We start from the raw sequence: 14,563 nt of genomic DNA on the forward strand, positions 1-14,563 counted from the left end.
AAGTCATCCAACATAATTTAATTACGCCATTAATATGTCAGAAGTTTTATTGAAATAATTGCTAGTTTCTGCTCAATATTCTTATCATGTATGAATATTTTTCTTTTTTATAGAAACAGACCAACTTAAAGGGTGTAGCAGACCAAAATTTCATCCAGGAATACGGATAAGACCAAATCTGAGTCAATATAATCATAGTACCAGAATATATTACAATTGTCTTCCGAGGTTCAAACGCATGCTATCAATCTGCATCAATGGGAAATGGTATCCTGAACCAAACTGCATAGGTAAGGTTTGTTTTAAAAACTCTGGGGTACCTGGGTGGCTCCGTGGGTTGGGCCTCTGCCTTTGGCTTGGGTCATGGTCTCAGGGTCCTGGGATTGAGCCCCGCGTCGGGCTCTCTGCTCGGCGGGGAGCCTGCTTCCCCCTCTTTCTCTGCCAGCCTCTCTGCCTGCTTGTGCTCTCTCTCTCTCTCTGTCAAATAAATAAATAAATTCTTTTAAAAAAATTTTGTTGACCTCATTACATCTTTATCAGAAAATTTCTCTTGTGATTAGTATGCTTTTATTTTTTATTTTTTTAAATTTTATTTATATATTAGAGAGAGAGAGAGAGAGAGTGCGTGTGAACAAGAAAGCACAAGCAGGGGGAGCAGGAAAGAGGGAGGAAGAAGCAGACTTCCCACTGAGCAGGGAACCTGATGTGGGGCTTGATCTCAGGACCCTGAGATCATGACCTGAGCAGAAGGCAGAGGCTTAACCCCCTGTGTCACCCAGGTGCCCCAATTAGTATGTTTTTAAATTATTTATTGTGATGTGTAACTTTTAAAAAAGATTTTATTTATTTATTTGAGAGAGAGAGAGAGCACAAGTAGGAAGGAGAGGCAGAGGGAGAAGGAGAAGCAGACTCCCTGCCGAGCAGGGAGATTGATGCGGGGCTCTATCCCAGGACCCCGAGATCATGACCTGAACTGAAGGCAGACACTCAAACTAATGAGCTACCCATATGCCCCATTATGTAATTTTTAAGTTGATGGTGAAGTTTGACACTCAGAACACTATTTTCAGACAAATATTATCATTTAAAAACCCTGGCCTAATGGAGTAAGCCCATTTTAACTCTATTACAATTTCTAGAAATCATAAAAGAAAAAAGAGAACTGTAAAAACAGAACAAAAACTTAGTCTTCAGTGACATTAGGAAGAAACTAAAACCCAAATGACATCGTGAAGGATAACTAACAAATACTATAAATTCTGGACCAAAAGTAGAAAGTAGGGAAGAAAATTATCTGATTAAGAAATTATTGGGACACCTGGGTGGCTCAGTTGGTTAAGCCGCTGCCTTTGGCTCAGGTCATGATCCCAGTGCCCTGGGATTGAGTCCCACATCGGGCTCCTTGCTCCGCAGGGTGCCTGCTTCTCCCTCTGACTGCCTGCCACTCTGTCTGCCTGTGCTCACTCTCGCTCTCTCTCTCTCTCTCTCTCTGACAAATAAATAAATAAAATCTTAAAAAAAAAAAAAAGAAATTATTTTCCTAGGGCGCCTGGGTGGCTCAGTGGGTTAAAGCCTCTGCCTTCAGCTTAGGTCACGATCCCAGGACCCTGGGATCAATCCCCACATTGGGCTCTCTGCTCAGCAGGGAGCCTGCTTCCTCTCCTCTCTGACTGCCTCTCTGCCTACTTGTGATCTCTGTCTGTCAAATAAATGAAATCTTAAAAAAAAAAAAAAGAAATTATTTTCCTAAGATTAAATCTCACATTCCTCAAAGGTTTATTTTCAAATTATTTGAGAAACAGGACTATAAATTAGAAACATTTATAAAATGGGCACCATTTTAAATTAAAATAAACCAGATATAGAACTTACAGAGAAATCAAAATAAAATAGAGAAAATAGAGTAGACTTCAGACTTCTCACCAACAATATAAGAAGTAAGAATAAACACAGTAATATCTCCAAAGGGCTTAAAGGAAATAATTGGCAACCAATTGTTCTCTATACCAAAATTACTTATTATTACATATGATTATGATGATTACAAAATAAAGAAATTTTTAAACATAGAAAAGACCAAGAGAATTTACCACTCAAAATCATCCTTTGATAGGATGAAACAATCCCACCTTGTTTCATAAAATGAAACAAGGTGGGATTGGGAGGGAGACAAACCATAAGACTCTTAATCTCTCAGAACGAACTGAGGCTTGCAAGGGGGTGGGGTAGGGAGAGGGTGGTTGGGTTATGGACACTGGGGAAGGTATGTTCTATGGTGAGTGCTGTGAAGTGTAAACCTGGAGATTCACAGACTTGTATCCCTGGGTCTAATAATACATTATATGTTAATTAAAAAAAAAAAAGAGCGACCTTAAAAAAAAAATCATCCTTTGAAAGAAGTCATATAAAATATATACCAATCAGCAAGATGAAGTATTAATTCTTAATTAATACTTAATTAATTAGAAATTGTGAGTAAAACATAGAAAATGTTAAATTTAAGTAAATAATAATTTCAAGAAGGTAAGGTAGCTAATTTTTAAAAAGTAAGTAAAATGTTTTTATTTTTATTAAATTTCTTTATTCAATATAATTTTATTCTTATATAAGGAAAAAATATTGTTCTGAGAATTTCAAGAATTATAAAGCCTGGGACGCCTGGGTGGCTCAGTTGGTTAAGCAGCTGCCTTCGGCTCAGGTCATGATCCCAGCGTCCTGGGATCGAGTCCCACATCGGGCTCCTTGCTCGGCGGGGAGCCTGCTTCTCCCTCTGCCTCTGCCTGCCATTCTGTCTGCCTGTGCTCGCTCTCTACCCCCCCCTCTGATAGATGAATAAAATCTTAAAAAAAAAAAAAAGAATTATAAAGCCTTTTCCATGCCCATGGAATGTTTACTTAAATTAACTACTTACTGTGCATTAAATAATTCTTACAAGTTTCAAATACTAATACCTATTGATCACTTTCTATAACCACAGAGAAATAATATTTAAAATAATAACATTTATCTACTCCCCTACCCTTCATTTTGTGAAATAGTTCTCTTCCAAATGACTTGATAAATAGTAAAAACTACATAATAATTGTAAGAACATGTGGTAAAACCTATGAAATGCAACCTAAAATTTGGAGTGACATTCATAGTCTTAAAAAAAGAAGCTTGGAGATATCTATCTATCTATCTCCCCAAAAGCTAAGCAAAGTAAACTCCAAATAGTAGGAGGTAAATAATAAAAGTCAAAGCAGTGTGAATGAAATAGAATATTTTACTTATGGCTGATCCATGAAATAATACTAATTTGGGAAAAGATTAATAAGCAGACCTTCTAATCAATTCTACTCTAGTCAAGAAGAATAGTGGGCAGGTCCAAATAGACATTTCTATAACCAAAAAGCAGACAAAAATACAAATATAGGAAAAATAATATAAGAATACAATTTTGAAAATAAAGAAATTAAACACATAATTGAAAAGGAAAACACTATGAAAAGGGCATTTACAGATCTTGGGAGAATGCTGTTTCTGGAGATTACCCTTATCCAGGGATTGGCCTTGACAAAGGATGTTGCCTTGACAAAACTCTACCAGCCCTCAATTTGGAGTCCATTTCTCCAGTAGAGTTATTTCACTCCCCACAGTTGACTTTTCTGGGAGAGCCCTTTTAAGGCAACCCACAGCTAGCTTTTTCCCATGGGTTCAATTCTAGCCACTAAGATTTGGAAATGGAGAGAATCACCAGTGCAGCTATGTCTTTTAGGCGTTTTATCAGACAGACCACTTCAGTTAATCTTAAATTTTACCTGGGTCAGAGACTATTCCCTGGACCATTAATTCCATGGAAAAAACAGATGTTTAGAAGCTTCCTGTTTTTACTTGGCTTAAGTTGAATGGGAGTTCCCCCTTCTCTCTCCTGTGATGTAACATGCAAACAGCACTTTTTAAAGAAACCTTCACTACTGGCTCCTTAAAACTCATTTCTTTTGCTTCTCAAGAACATCTGTAATACTATTTTAAAGATGACAGAGTATATTTTATAATCTCTTGGCATGTGTTATAAAAGTTTCTATCATCTCACTTTTTTATTTTATATTTTATTTTATCTTGTTTTATTTTTTGGTGGGGGGGAGAGCACAGCTGGCATAGAGTAGGGGGAGGGGCAGAGGGAGAGAGAGAATCCCATGCAGACTCCGTGCTGAGCACGGAGCCTGACCTGGGGCTCCATTTCAGGATGCTGATCAGGATAACGATCTGAGCTGTAATCAAGAGTCAGCCACCCAACTGACCGAGCTGCCTGGGTGCCTCTATTATCTTACTTTACATCTTGGTATAATTGAATTTGGAAGACCAGGCAAAGGAAATAAGAGTATTCTTTTAATGCTCTGTGTTGTATATGCAAACATATATGGTCTCAAAACATCATAGTCCATGAAAAAAGCAAGTTGCCTTACAATATGCTATAGCATAGCCCTTATAAATGCTAAAAAAATAAATTCACAGACACTAATAATATATTAAATATAGATTCATATGTATGTGTTGGGAGTAGAAAATAAAAACTGGAAATTAAACACATTTGGTAGGGTAGAAGGAAAAATGATGAAATAAGCAGGGTTATAAAAGTAACTTTACTACATCTGTAGAATAATAATAATAATAAAAGAATTAAGAAAAGGAAGAAGATAACGTTACTTATACTCTGAAAATGAGAAAAAATCAAGATAAACTATAAAATTATAGTTTAAACAAAAAGTCTATCAGAGAGCTAAGAAACAAATTAGTGAAATTCCAGAAATTTCTCTCCAAGGAAAAAAGAAAGTCACGTTGCTGCTTTCATCTTTCCTGGAATGGTGAGAGGGTGAGAAACCTACCAGAAAAATAAACATAAATAAAATAGTAGAGTTTTTAAAGAATATTATAAGTGGAATGAAGGCTAGCATGACTTAAAATTTCTAAGAGATCAGAAACAAACAAACAAACAAACATGTGTCAGTCTTTTCCAAGTATCCTGATAACATCTGATGTTAAGGCAAGAAAATCGAAATAAAGCATCCAGAAAGTCTGTCTCTCCCCAGTCTTAATGCTGAGATAACTTCAGATTGCTCACCTGTCTTCCCCTTGAGTTCTCTTTGGAGTCCCGAGTTCCCTTTCCAAACCATATTTCTTGATCAGTTTTTCATCTTGGCAAAATCTACACAAAAAAGTCTTGGGAGAAAGAGAATGTGATTATTGTTTTATTGCTACTTAAAAATCCCAGAATTTTTTGTGTAATTTTTTTTTTCACTTCCTGACAGGTCCTTTCTCCTTTTGAGTCTACTCATACCTTTATCTCCATTTGGGGAGAAAAGATATTTTCTGCCAAATGACAAAAAAAATATGCTGCCACTCTCATTCCCTATGATGCTTTATGTTTGTCTGAGAGAGCTACTCAAGTGACTTTGGGAAAAACATACTTGCCTATGTGGAGAAGCAGCAGCTTTTAAAATTATACCTCAGTGGCCTTTCATTCATTAGCCTTATTATCATATCTTTTACATTAATAAATATTCTTCATGGTTGATTTAACATTAGAGCCTAAATATGTTTTTATATTAGATAAGGCAGTATGTAATGTTCCATTATGTAACTGTACATAATGTTCCATTGCCTGTTGCCAGATTACTGATAGTTTTTAATACTAAAAACACTATATAAAATTTATAGAACACATTAGCAGTGGTATTTAGAATTCCCCAATTACACAATATGAGTTAGATAAAAATAATAAAAAATTTGATTTATTGTATCAACTTGATTTTCTTTTTTTTTAATTTATTTTTTATTTAATTTCGACATAACAGTATTCATTATTTTTTCACCATACCCAGTGCTCCATGCAATCCGTGCCCTCTATAATACCCACCACCTGGTACCCCGACCTCCTCCCTCCCCCGCCAATTCAAACCCCTCAGATTGTTTTTTAGAGTCCATAGTCTACATAGTAAAGCCCCATCCATCTGCTGAATGTGCCTGGTCTTCTTTTCATGTGCTTCCCATAGCTTGTCCTCTAGCCTGTGAATCAGACTTTATTAACTGAAAATTTACAATAACAGTAATACCAGGCTAATCTTTTAAAAAAAAAAATTACACATTTATTTTAGAGAGAGAGCACAAGTGGGAGGAGCAGAGGGAAATGGAGAGAAGATCCCAGGCCAACTCTGTGTTGAGTTTGGAGCCTGATGTGGGGCTTGATCTCAGGACCCTGAGATCATGACCTAAATCAAAATCGAAGTGCCTTCACTCACCCTGTAAGGGCCTATTCAGCCAGAGCAGCCTCACCCCAGTTGAACTGCCATTTTGTTGTAAAACTTAAATTGACCTTGCCCTCCCCTCCCCCAGGGGAACTTATTTAAAAGCAAGTCTGGGAAACCAGTCCCACGTAACAAAGTCCAAATACAAGGGTGGATCAGGCCAGGTGGAGGTATTCAATCAGTGGGGTGCATACTGTCTCCTAGCAAGGAGTATGGGCCCCAGCCTTTGGGCACCTCTTGGGCACCAATTCTTAACTAGGTGATAGGCTGATTCAAATGTCTACTAGGGTAAATTGTAATTCAATTGGTCACCTAGCAACACTGTGGAGTTTCCTGTGTGTGTTACAATCTCATCGGCCACCTGTGTGTGGCCAGGCCCAACCACATGGCCTTTGCTCTATAAAAGTTAGTTTGGAAAGCAGGGAAGGGTCATCCTCTCTATAAGGGGTGGCCCCGACCGGTCTCTTTGATGGTCGGTCTGATTCCTGATGCTTGGTATGAAATAAAGCTTTGCTTGTATCAGTCTGGCTCCTTTAATCAGGGACCCATTATTGGGGTACCCAATTTTGTGGGGACCCAACAACCCCAAGGTCAGGCTAAAATGTCAGGCTAATCTTCATTTTCTTTTGAAGGGTGAGTTATTAAGCCAAAACAGTTCATGAAAGACCAGCCTTATTAAAGGTTGACTGGAATAATGATGCCACTGGAATTAAATTCTTTTATGTCACATATTTCTCAAACCAACAAATAAATAGGGCAAGTCATATAGAACATAGGCATGAGTTGTCCCACCTCCCAGACACCCCTCTAGTTTTTCACAGAAATAATTTTTGCTTAGAGGATTTGCAGCATATAATTCTAGTGTGTACATCTTCCCTTGAAAAAAATAAACAACAACTAATGAAAATTCAGGTTTCAGAGACTATGTGTGTATTTTGGCTGAATTTAGATCTTAGATTCTATTTTAAGATAATTTTTGAAATTTTTACTCTATTGTCATATTTTTAAATGTAATTAAACAAAAGATACTAGCTCATTCTTCTATCTTGGTTTTAAAAGAAAACAGTATAGTGGGAATTTAAAACTATCTAACAACTTATTTTTAATTATTTTGAAGGAAATTGCCACTAGACAGCAACACCTATTCTGGAAAAAAAAAAAACGAGCTGAAGGAGAACACTTTATCAGCCTAGGTCAGGAGGTGGGATGTGGCTCAGATAATGAAATTTTAGTGTCCAAATTGACCATTTAAAAATTTTTCCCTTAGAATAAACTAAACCACCAAAATGAAGTTCATTCCTACTCAAACAGAGGTGTTCTAATTACATCAATTGCCAGTCATTGTCATGTTTAGAACAAAAGGCAAATCATGAAAATCTTTCATTGAGGTCAAGGGTTAGGTTATTAGGGGAAGTCTTCATTGGTTTTATCATTACTATTACTATTTTAATTTTTTGGTTTTAACTTGTTTGAATCACACATACATAACTTTTAAATCATATGAGTTAGCTAGAAAAAATGTAAAAAGGTTAATTTGAAAATTATATAAGAGTGCTGATAGAATAATGAATAGGAAATAGAAGGGAATACCAGAGAAATTTTAATCCAGTGGTTATAGCACAAAAGTGCTTTACAAACCATAAACTATGTTAAGATAAAGTATATTTGGGGCACCTGGGTGGCTCAGTGGGTTAAGCCTTTGCCTTCAGATTAGGTCATGATCTCAAGGTCCTGGGATGGAGCCCCACATCCGGCTCTCTGCTCAGTGGGGAGCCAGCTTCCCCTCTCTCTACTTTTCTGCCTACTTGTGATCTCTGTCTGTCAAATAAATAAATAAATAAATCTTTTAAAAAAGATAAAGTATATTCGTTACTATAGCATCATATGTATACACACACACACACACATCCCGAGGGAGTTACTAGTTATTGGATGTTCCACTATACTGAAATATTATCTTGTTGAGATGTTTTCCTTAGCTTTTGTTAGTGAAATAATTAAATTCCAAACTTTTTTAGGAAAATGGAGAGAATTGTGCCCACCTCCACCTCAGATACCTAATGCTCAGAAAATGCTAACCACAGTGAATTATCGGAATAAAGCAAAAGTAGCCATTCTCTGCAAAGAAAATTATCTACTTCATGGACCAAGAGAAATTGTGTGTATAGATGGACAATGGCAGTCCTTACCACAATGTATTGGTTAGTAGTTCATTTCTAATGCTACTTAAAAAGTGTTTTCTAATCTCCTTTGTTTTATCTAAAGAACAGGAAAAAGAACTTGTGATTTATTTATTGCACTTATTATTCTAAAGCATTAAATTGTCATCTAGTTATCCAGTTCTGTGACTTTCAAAAACTGTTCCTCTATGAAGTACTTGCAACAGTGGCCACAGAAGAAACAAGTTTGAGATCTCTACTGGATACCCACTTCTATTAAGTATATTTACTTGACAGGTGTATAATGGACAATACAGAAATGGTCAGGGCTAAGATGTAAATTTGGCAACCGTAAGTATATAGAATATCTAAAGCTATAGGACTGGATGGGACCACATAGAGAATTCAAATGACTAAATAAGAGAGACGGTCAAAGTGACAGCCTTGGCGACTCTCCATTATTAGGGATCTGGGAAATGAGAAGCAGCCAGATAGAGTTGTGGAAGAGAAACAAGGGAAGGCTGATAAAATGATTCTAGGACACAATTACATTGTGTGTGTGTGTGTGTGTGTGTGTGTGTGTGTAGGGGATTCCCCCACATCCAACAAGCAAGTCTTGGACACCTGTTGGGTGTCCTTACAATTTACCTAAGTTCTGACACTGTCTTATCCACCCAGAGACAGCTTCAGATATGACAGGTTAAAAAATGCCCTCTTAGAAGACTACTTCTTATACCCCCACTTCAGAGGCCAGTTCCATGTCTAGGCTGCCATCTGTGTCTTTGACTGACTGGCTATATACATCAGAGGTTCCCACAACCCCTCTCCGTGAGTTTGATTAATTTGCTAAAGTGACTCACAGAACTCAGAGAAATGTTTTACTTACTAGATTATGGGTTTATTATAAAAAGACGTAACTCAGGAACAGCCAGATGGAAGAGATGTATAAGGCAAGGTATGGGGAAAAAGCAAGAACTTCCATGCTCTCTCCAGCCCACACTTTCCCCCCACATCTCCACAAGATCACCACCCCAGAAACATCAGAACCACGTCCTTTTGGAGTTTTATGGAGGTTTCATTACATAGGCAGATTGATTAAAACTTTAGCCATTGGTGATTGATTCAAACCTCCAGTCCCTCCAGAAAGTTCCACCTTCTAATCACATGGTTAGTTCTCCTCACAACCACCCTATCCTCGGGTTACCTTTGAGTTTTCCAAAATTCATCTCATTGACATAACAAAAGACACATGTACTGCTCTCATCACTTGGGCAATCCCGAGGGCTTTAGGACCTCTGGGCCAGCAATGGGGAGAAAAACCAAATATTTATCATAAATCACATTACCAGAGCTGGTGTCCTAGAAGCAATGCCAAGGAATATCATTCAACAGGACAGTGAACACGTCAGAGACTACCTAGAATGAGACAAGTTGATTGATGGTTGAACAATGAATATAGCTACCTAAAGTAATTGGTAACTTTGCTTAGTTACTTCAGTAGGGGGGAATTCTTATTTGCAGTGTGTTCAGGAGAGGATGTGAGGTGATTAAGTCAGACCAGGGAGGCTAGGAAACAAGTAGTTTTGCTCTCATGGGCATAGGGAAATGAGGCAGTAACTAGATGGGGTTGGGGGGGTAGGTATGGATAAAAGGAAATTTTACCTTACTCAGTGTGACATTTTCAGCATGTTTGTATATTGGTGAATGATTTGACAGGTAAGGAGAAATTGATAATACAGACAAAAGGGGACAATTCATGGAGTAGGGTCTTTGCTGAATTTAAAGGGGAAGGAATCTAATGCTCACATGAAAGAGTTAGTCTAAGAAAAATGCAGAACTAGTAGCTCAGTGAAACAAGAGGTAGAAGAAATTTGGGATAAGAGTATTTATTTGGCCATTTTTTATCTATATCTTTGGTGATGTATGGGAAGAGAAATCAGTACAATGGAATGTATCCCCGCCATTCCTTTCTTTCTTTCTTTTTTTTAAGATGTATTTATTTATTTGAGAGAGAGAGAGAGAGAGCAGAGGAAGGTGCAGAGGGAGAGGGAGAGAGAATCTTCAGCAGACTCCTCACAGAGCGTGGGGCCCAGTGTGGGGCTCAATCTCACAACCCTGAAATCATGACCTGAGCAGAAATCAAGAGTCAGGTTAACCAATTGAACCACCCAATTGCTCCTGTTCCCCAGCCATTCTTTTTAAAAAAGATTTTATTTATTTACTTGAAAGAGAGAGAAATGAGAGAGAGCACGAGAGTGGGGTGAGGGGCGGAAGGAGAAGCAGACACCCCGCTGAGCAGGGAGCCTGATGTGGGACTCGATCCCTGGACTCTGGCATCATGACCTGGGCTGAAGGCAGACACCTGACTGACTCAGCCACCCAGGCGCCCCATCCCAGCTACTCTTAAAATGAAATTCAAACATTTATTGACAGAGAAAGATGCTGTGTTATTATTTGGAATCAGAAAACAAATGGAAAATAGTATGTCAGTAATTTATTTCAGTAGAACTATGAGTTTATGATTATGTACTGATCATAAAATATTTGCATAAAATAACAGAAGTCCCAGAGAATAGAAGTGGAAAGGGAGTTTTTTATTTTTACCTTTCTTGTTTAAATAAATTTTTTATGAAGATGATGGACAGTAGACCAGATAAGATTTACTTATCTGTTCCTTTTGCTTTAAATAAAAACTATTTTTAATACTTATACTTGCATGTCCTTATAATACATATATATTTAATACTTCAGTATATTTTACTTTAGGGTAAAAAGAACCACTATAATAGTTTTGGCTATCAGGTTGTATTATCAAAATTATATAATCAGATACTTGAGCTCTCAGACATCATATAAGACATGGAAGATAGAATATAAGGAGATTTATTTGTACTATTTTAAACTACATGTTGGTTTTCTCTCAACCCATAAATGTTATTTACTTTCCAGAGGCCACACTATATTGCGGTCCCCCTCCACTTGTTAGCAATGGAGACATCACCTCATTCCCATTATCAGTATATCCTCCAGGATCAACAGTCCAGTACCGTTGTCAGTCTTTCTATGAGCTTCAGGGCTCCATAGAGGTAGCATGCAGAAATGGACAGTGGTCAGAACCACCAAGATGCCTAGGTGAGTTCTTCATGTTCTCCTGGAATCTGATATTTGTTATTCATAGTAAACTTTTCATGGACTAATTTCATAGGATGACTTCTACTTCAATTGAATTGAGCTGAAAACCTGCCTGACATTGATCAAGCCATTTGGCAAGTATTTGGAGGAGTTAGGACCAGCATCCTGGTCCCAAATTTCATGTATTCAAGCCTGATGCTTTGGTGGCTTCTCATTTCATGTCTACAGAAAAGTAAGGGAGGAAAAAAAGTCAGCCTCTCCTTAACAGTACAAGGACTGGTCTGTCACATGTCATCAACAAAATACTTGGTAATGTATCTTACAATCTCCTGGGCTTTGGCAAATCTAGGGAAGTTCCTTATGGTTGCCACTGCCTCGGATGGCTCCTCCCATTTGACCTTGGACTTACTTCAACTCTGAACAAGTCCCATATCAGAGATGATGGGCTATGGAGAACACGCTGCTAGTAGGGACAGGGTGTACTATTTACTCAGGGGGATGCTACCTCCAAGAACGCTGAATTTAAAAAAGTAGTGGACTCTGATCATGGGGGAAAGTAACACTTCTCTTTTACAGAAATCAAGGTTTCATAAAAGTCACGAACCATCAATAATTAGTTTGTGGAGAAAGAATGCTAAATAAGTAATATAATAGCTCATTGATAGTTACCTTCAAGAATATACTAAGTGAATACTTAAAGAGATGACTGGTTTTTATATATATTGTTGTCTTCTTCAGCCAACTTTCTGTACTGTAGATGGAAATAAACTTATTTTTACTAATAAGATGTTAATATATTCATGTGCTCACACTGTGCACATTTTGGAAACAACGTAAAAGAGAATCCTGAGTTGAGAAAGGAGGGTGAATGAATAACATTGACCTTAATAGAACATTTTAATTTAATCCTATTGGTATGTGGCATTTAGGTATATAATGCATAAGAATTAAGAGCACAAGGTCTGAAGTCAAACTGCCAGTTTCCATATTCTGACTCAAAACACTCACTCAATTGCATGACCTTGGAAAAATTATTCAACCTTTCTGAACCCCTTTCTCCTCTTATGTAGCCCAGGGAAATGATATGTAGTATTTAGAGAAAATGCATACAAAATACTGAGAACAGTATCTGGCAAACTCAATAAACAGTCGTTTTAATATTCATTCATAATTTTATTTAATTCTTGGAAAGGAAAATTTATATTATTAATAATTTATTTTTATTATTTCTTCTTTCAGATGCCTGTATAATTTCTGAAGTTAACATGAACAAAAATAATATACAGTTAAGATGGAAAGACATCAAAAAACTTTATGTGAAAACAGGTGATTTTGTTGAATTTGACTGTAAATGGCCGTTTAAAGCAAAGACATCAAAGGAATCTTTTCGGATTGTCTGTCAGGAAGGGAAATTTGAATACCCCATGTGTGAATGAACCCAGCGTAGTTCCGTTGAATATAATTTTAAAAGGTAGTTGTACATGGGGTGCTTGGGCGACTCAGTGGGTTAAACGTCTGCCTTCTGCTCAGGTCATGATCTCAGTGTCCTGGGATCGAGTCCCGCATCAGGCTCTCTGCTCAGCGGGGAGTCTGCTTCTCCCTCTGCCCTTCATCCTGCTTGTGCTCCTTCTCTCTCTCTCTCAAATAAACAAATAAAATCTTAAAAAAAGGTAATCCTACATGTATAAGTATGCATTCTTTTCTATACTTTATTCTTTCAAGTGTTGTTTATCTCCGTCTTACTTTGAACTTGGATTTTCAGAGGTTCATAAGTTTAGAAGCTGAGAGCAGTGCTTCGGGTATTAGGAGGACTACATTATACCTGGGTAAATCTTAGCACTGGGTCCCCTGTTTGTGCAGTACCCACAAAAAGTGAGCATGGGCCTCAATTCAGTTAATTCCCTCTAACCTCTTCCAACTGTCTAAAATTTATAAGATAACTTCAATGCTTTCTGAGCCTACTTCTTCTGAAATAAAGTTGTTAATGTACTATCTATCTTCCTAACATCATAAAAATACAAAAGCTATCACCGCTTATGCTTGTAGCAAGCATTAGCAAATATTAATAAGTCCTCTAATGGGAGACTAATTATTCATCAAGTACTAAATAATCCCTAAAGGCACAAATAACATAATCTTCCACAAATGAGTACAAGACTGAAATATTTACAAATCCTAGTACAGCACTTCCAGTATAGTCAAGAGGTGATAAAACATACACAAAGGTAACCCTAGTTATAAGCAAAAATTATGATGTTACAATACTACACTTCTAAGATTACCTAGACATATTTAAATACTTAGAGATAATAGGGAAGAAATACAAAGTATGGCTGTAACAATTCAATGTAGTTTGAGGTTATTAGGTTAAGAAATTAAATACTTGAAAATTTTTATATTTCCTATATTTTATAATTTTTCATTTTGAATTATATTACTATTACAATTAGATGAAAGTTATCAAGAACTGTGATTAGAGACCAAGAAAGTAGATGAGAGTGTAAAGACCCTGTAGGTCATGAAGCTGATCTCAGGAAAAAAACTCCATTATTTTTTGATGTACTATAGTTCAGGGAAATACTGAACAGGAACTTTTAAAAATATACTTTGCATGTTCCTGTATTTTAGGTAGCATTTCATAGTTAAAATATTTTTTGGTCAGCAGATTTCTTTTTTTTTTCTTAAGTATCTATGAATATGCTGACAATAAATACAGGTAAAAATTAAGGCTTAAAATCTTCACGACTATGGATATAGCAATAGATTCTTCAATATGACATCAAAACATAAGCAAGCAAGAAAAAATAGACAAATTGAACTTCATCAAGATTACAAACCTTTATGCTTTAGACAATACTGATAAGAAAATGAAAGCACAATAGATATAATAAAAGAGTTGCAAATTATATATCTGATAAGGGACTCATATCTAGAATTAAAGAACTCACCACTCAAAATAGAATGACAATCCAATTTTAAAATGAG

The 14,563-nt window shown here is 36.7% G+C and overlaps 1 protein-coding gene across 1 annotated transcript in view; it reads left to right on the top strand.

Moving 5' to 3' along the window:
- The window catches only part of CFHR5 (complement factor H related 5), a 28,156-nt gene extending 14,904 nt beyond the window's left edge, over positions 1 to 13,252 (top strand). The window contains exons 7-10 of the mRNA XM_082701897.1: positions 114 to 290; positions 8,306 to 8,488; positions 11,396 to 11,578; positions 12,818 to 13,252. Coding sequence (XP_082558023.1) covers positions 114 to 290; positions 8,306 to 8,488; positions 11,396 to 11,578; positions 12,818 to 13,014 — 740 coding nt within the window. The 3' untranslated portion in view covers positions 13,015 to 13,252. The remainder of the gene's footprint in view (positions 1 to 113; positions 291 to 8,305; positions 8,489 to 11,395; positions 11,579 to 12,817) is intronic.
- Positions 13,253 to 14,563: the final 1,311 nt, after the last annotated feature.

Source organism: Mustela nivalis, assembly GCF_964662115.1.
Source record: "Mustela nivalis genome assembly, chromosome: 16".
In the NCBI taxonomy this organism is placed as follows: domain Eukaryota; kingdom Metazoa; phylum Chordata; class Mammalia; order Carnivora; family Mustelidae; genus Mustela; species Mustela nivalis.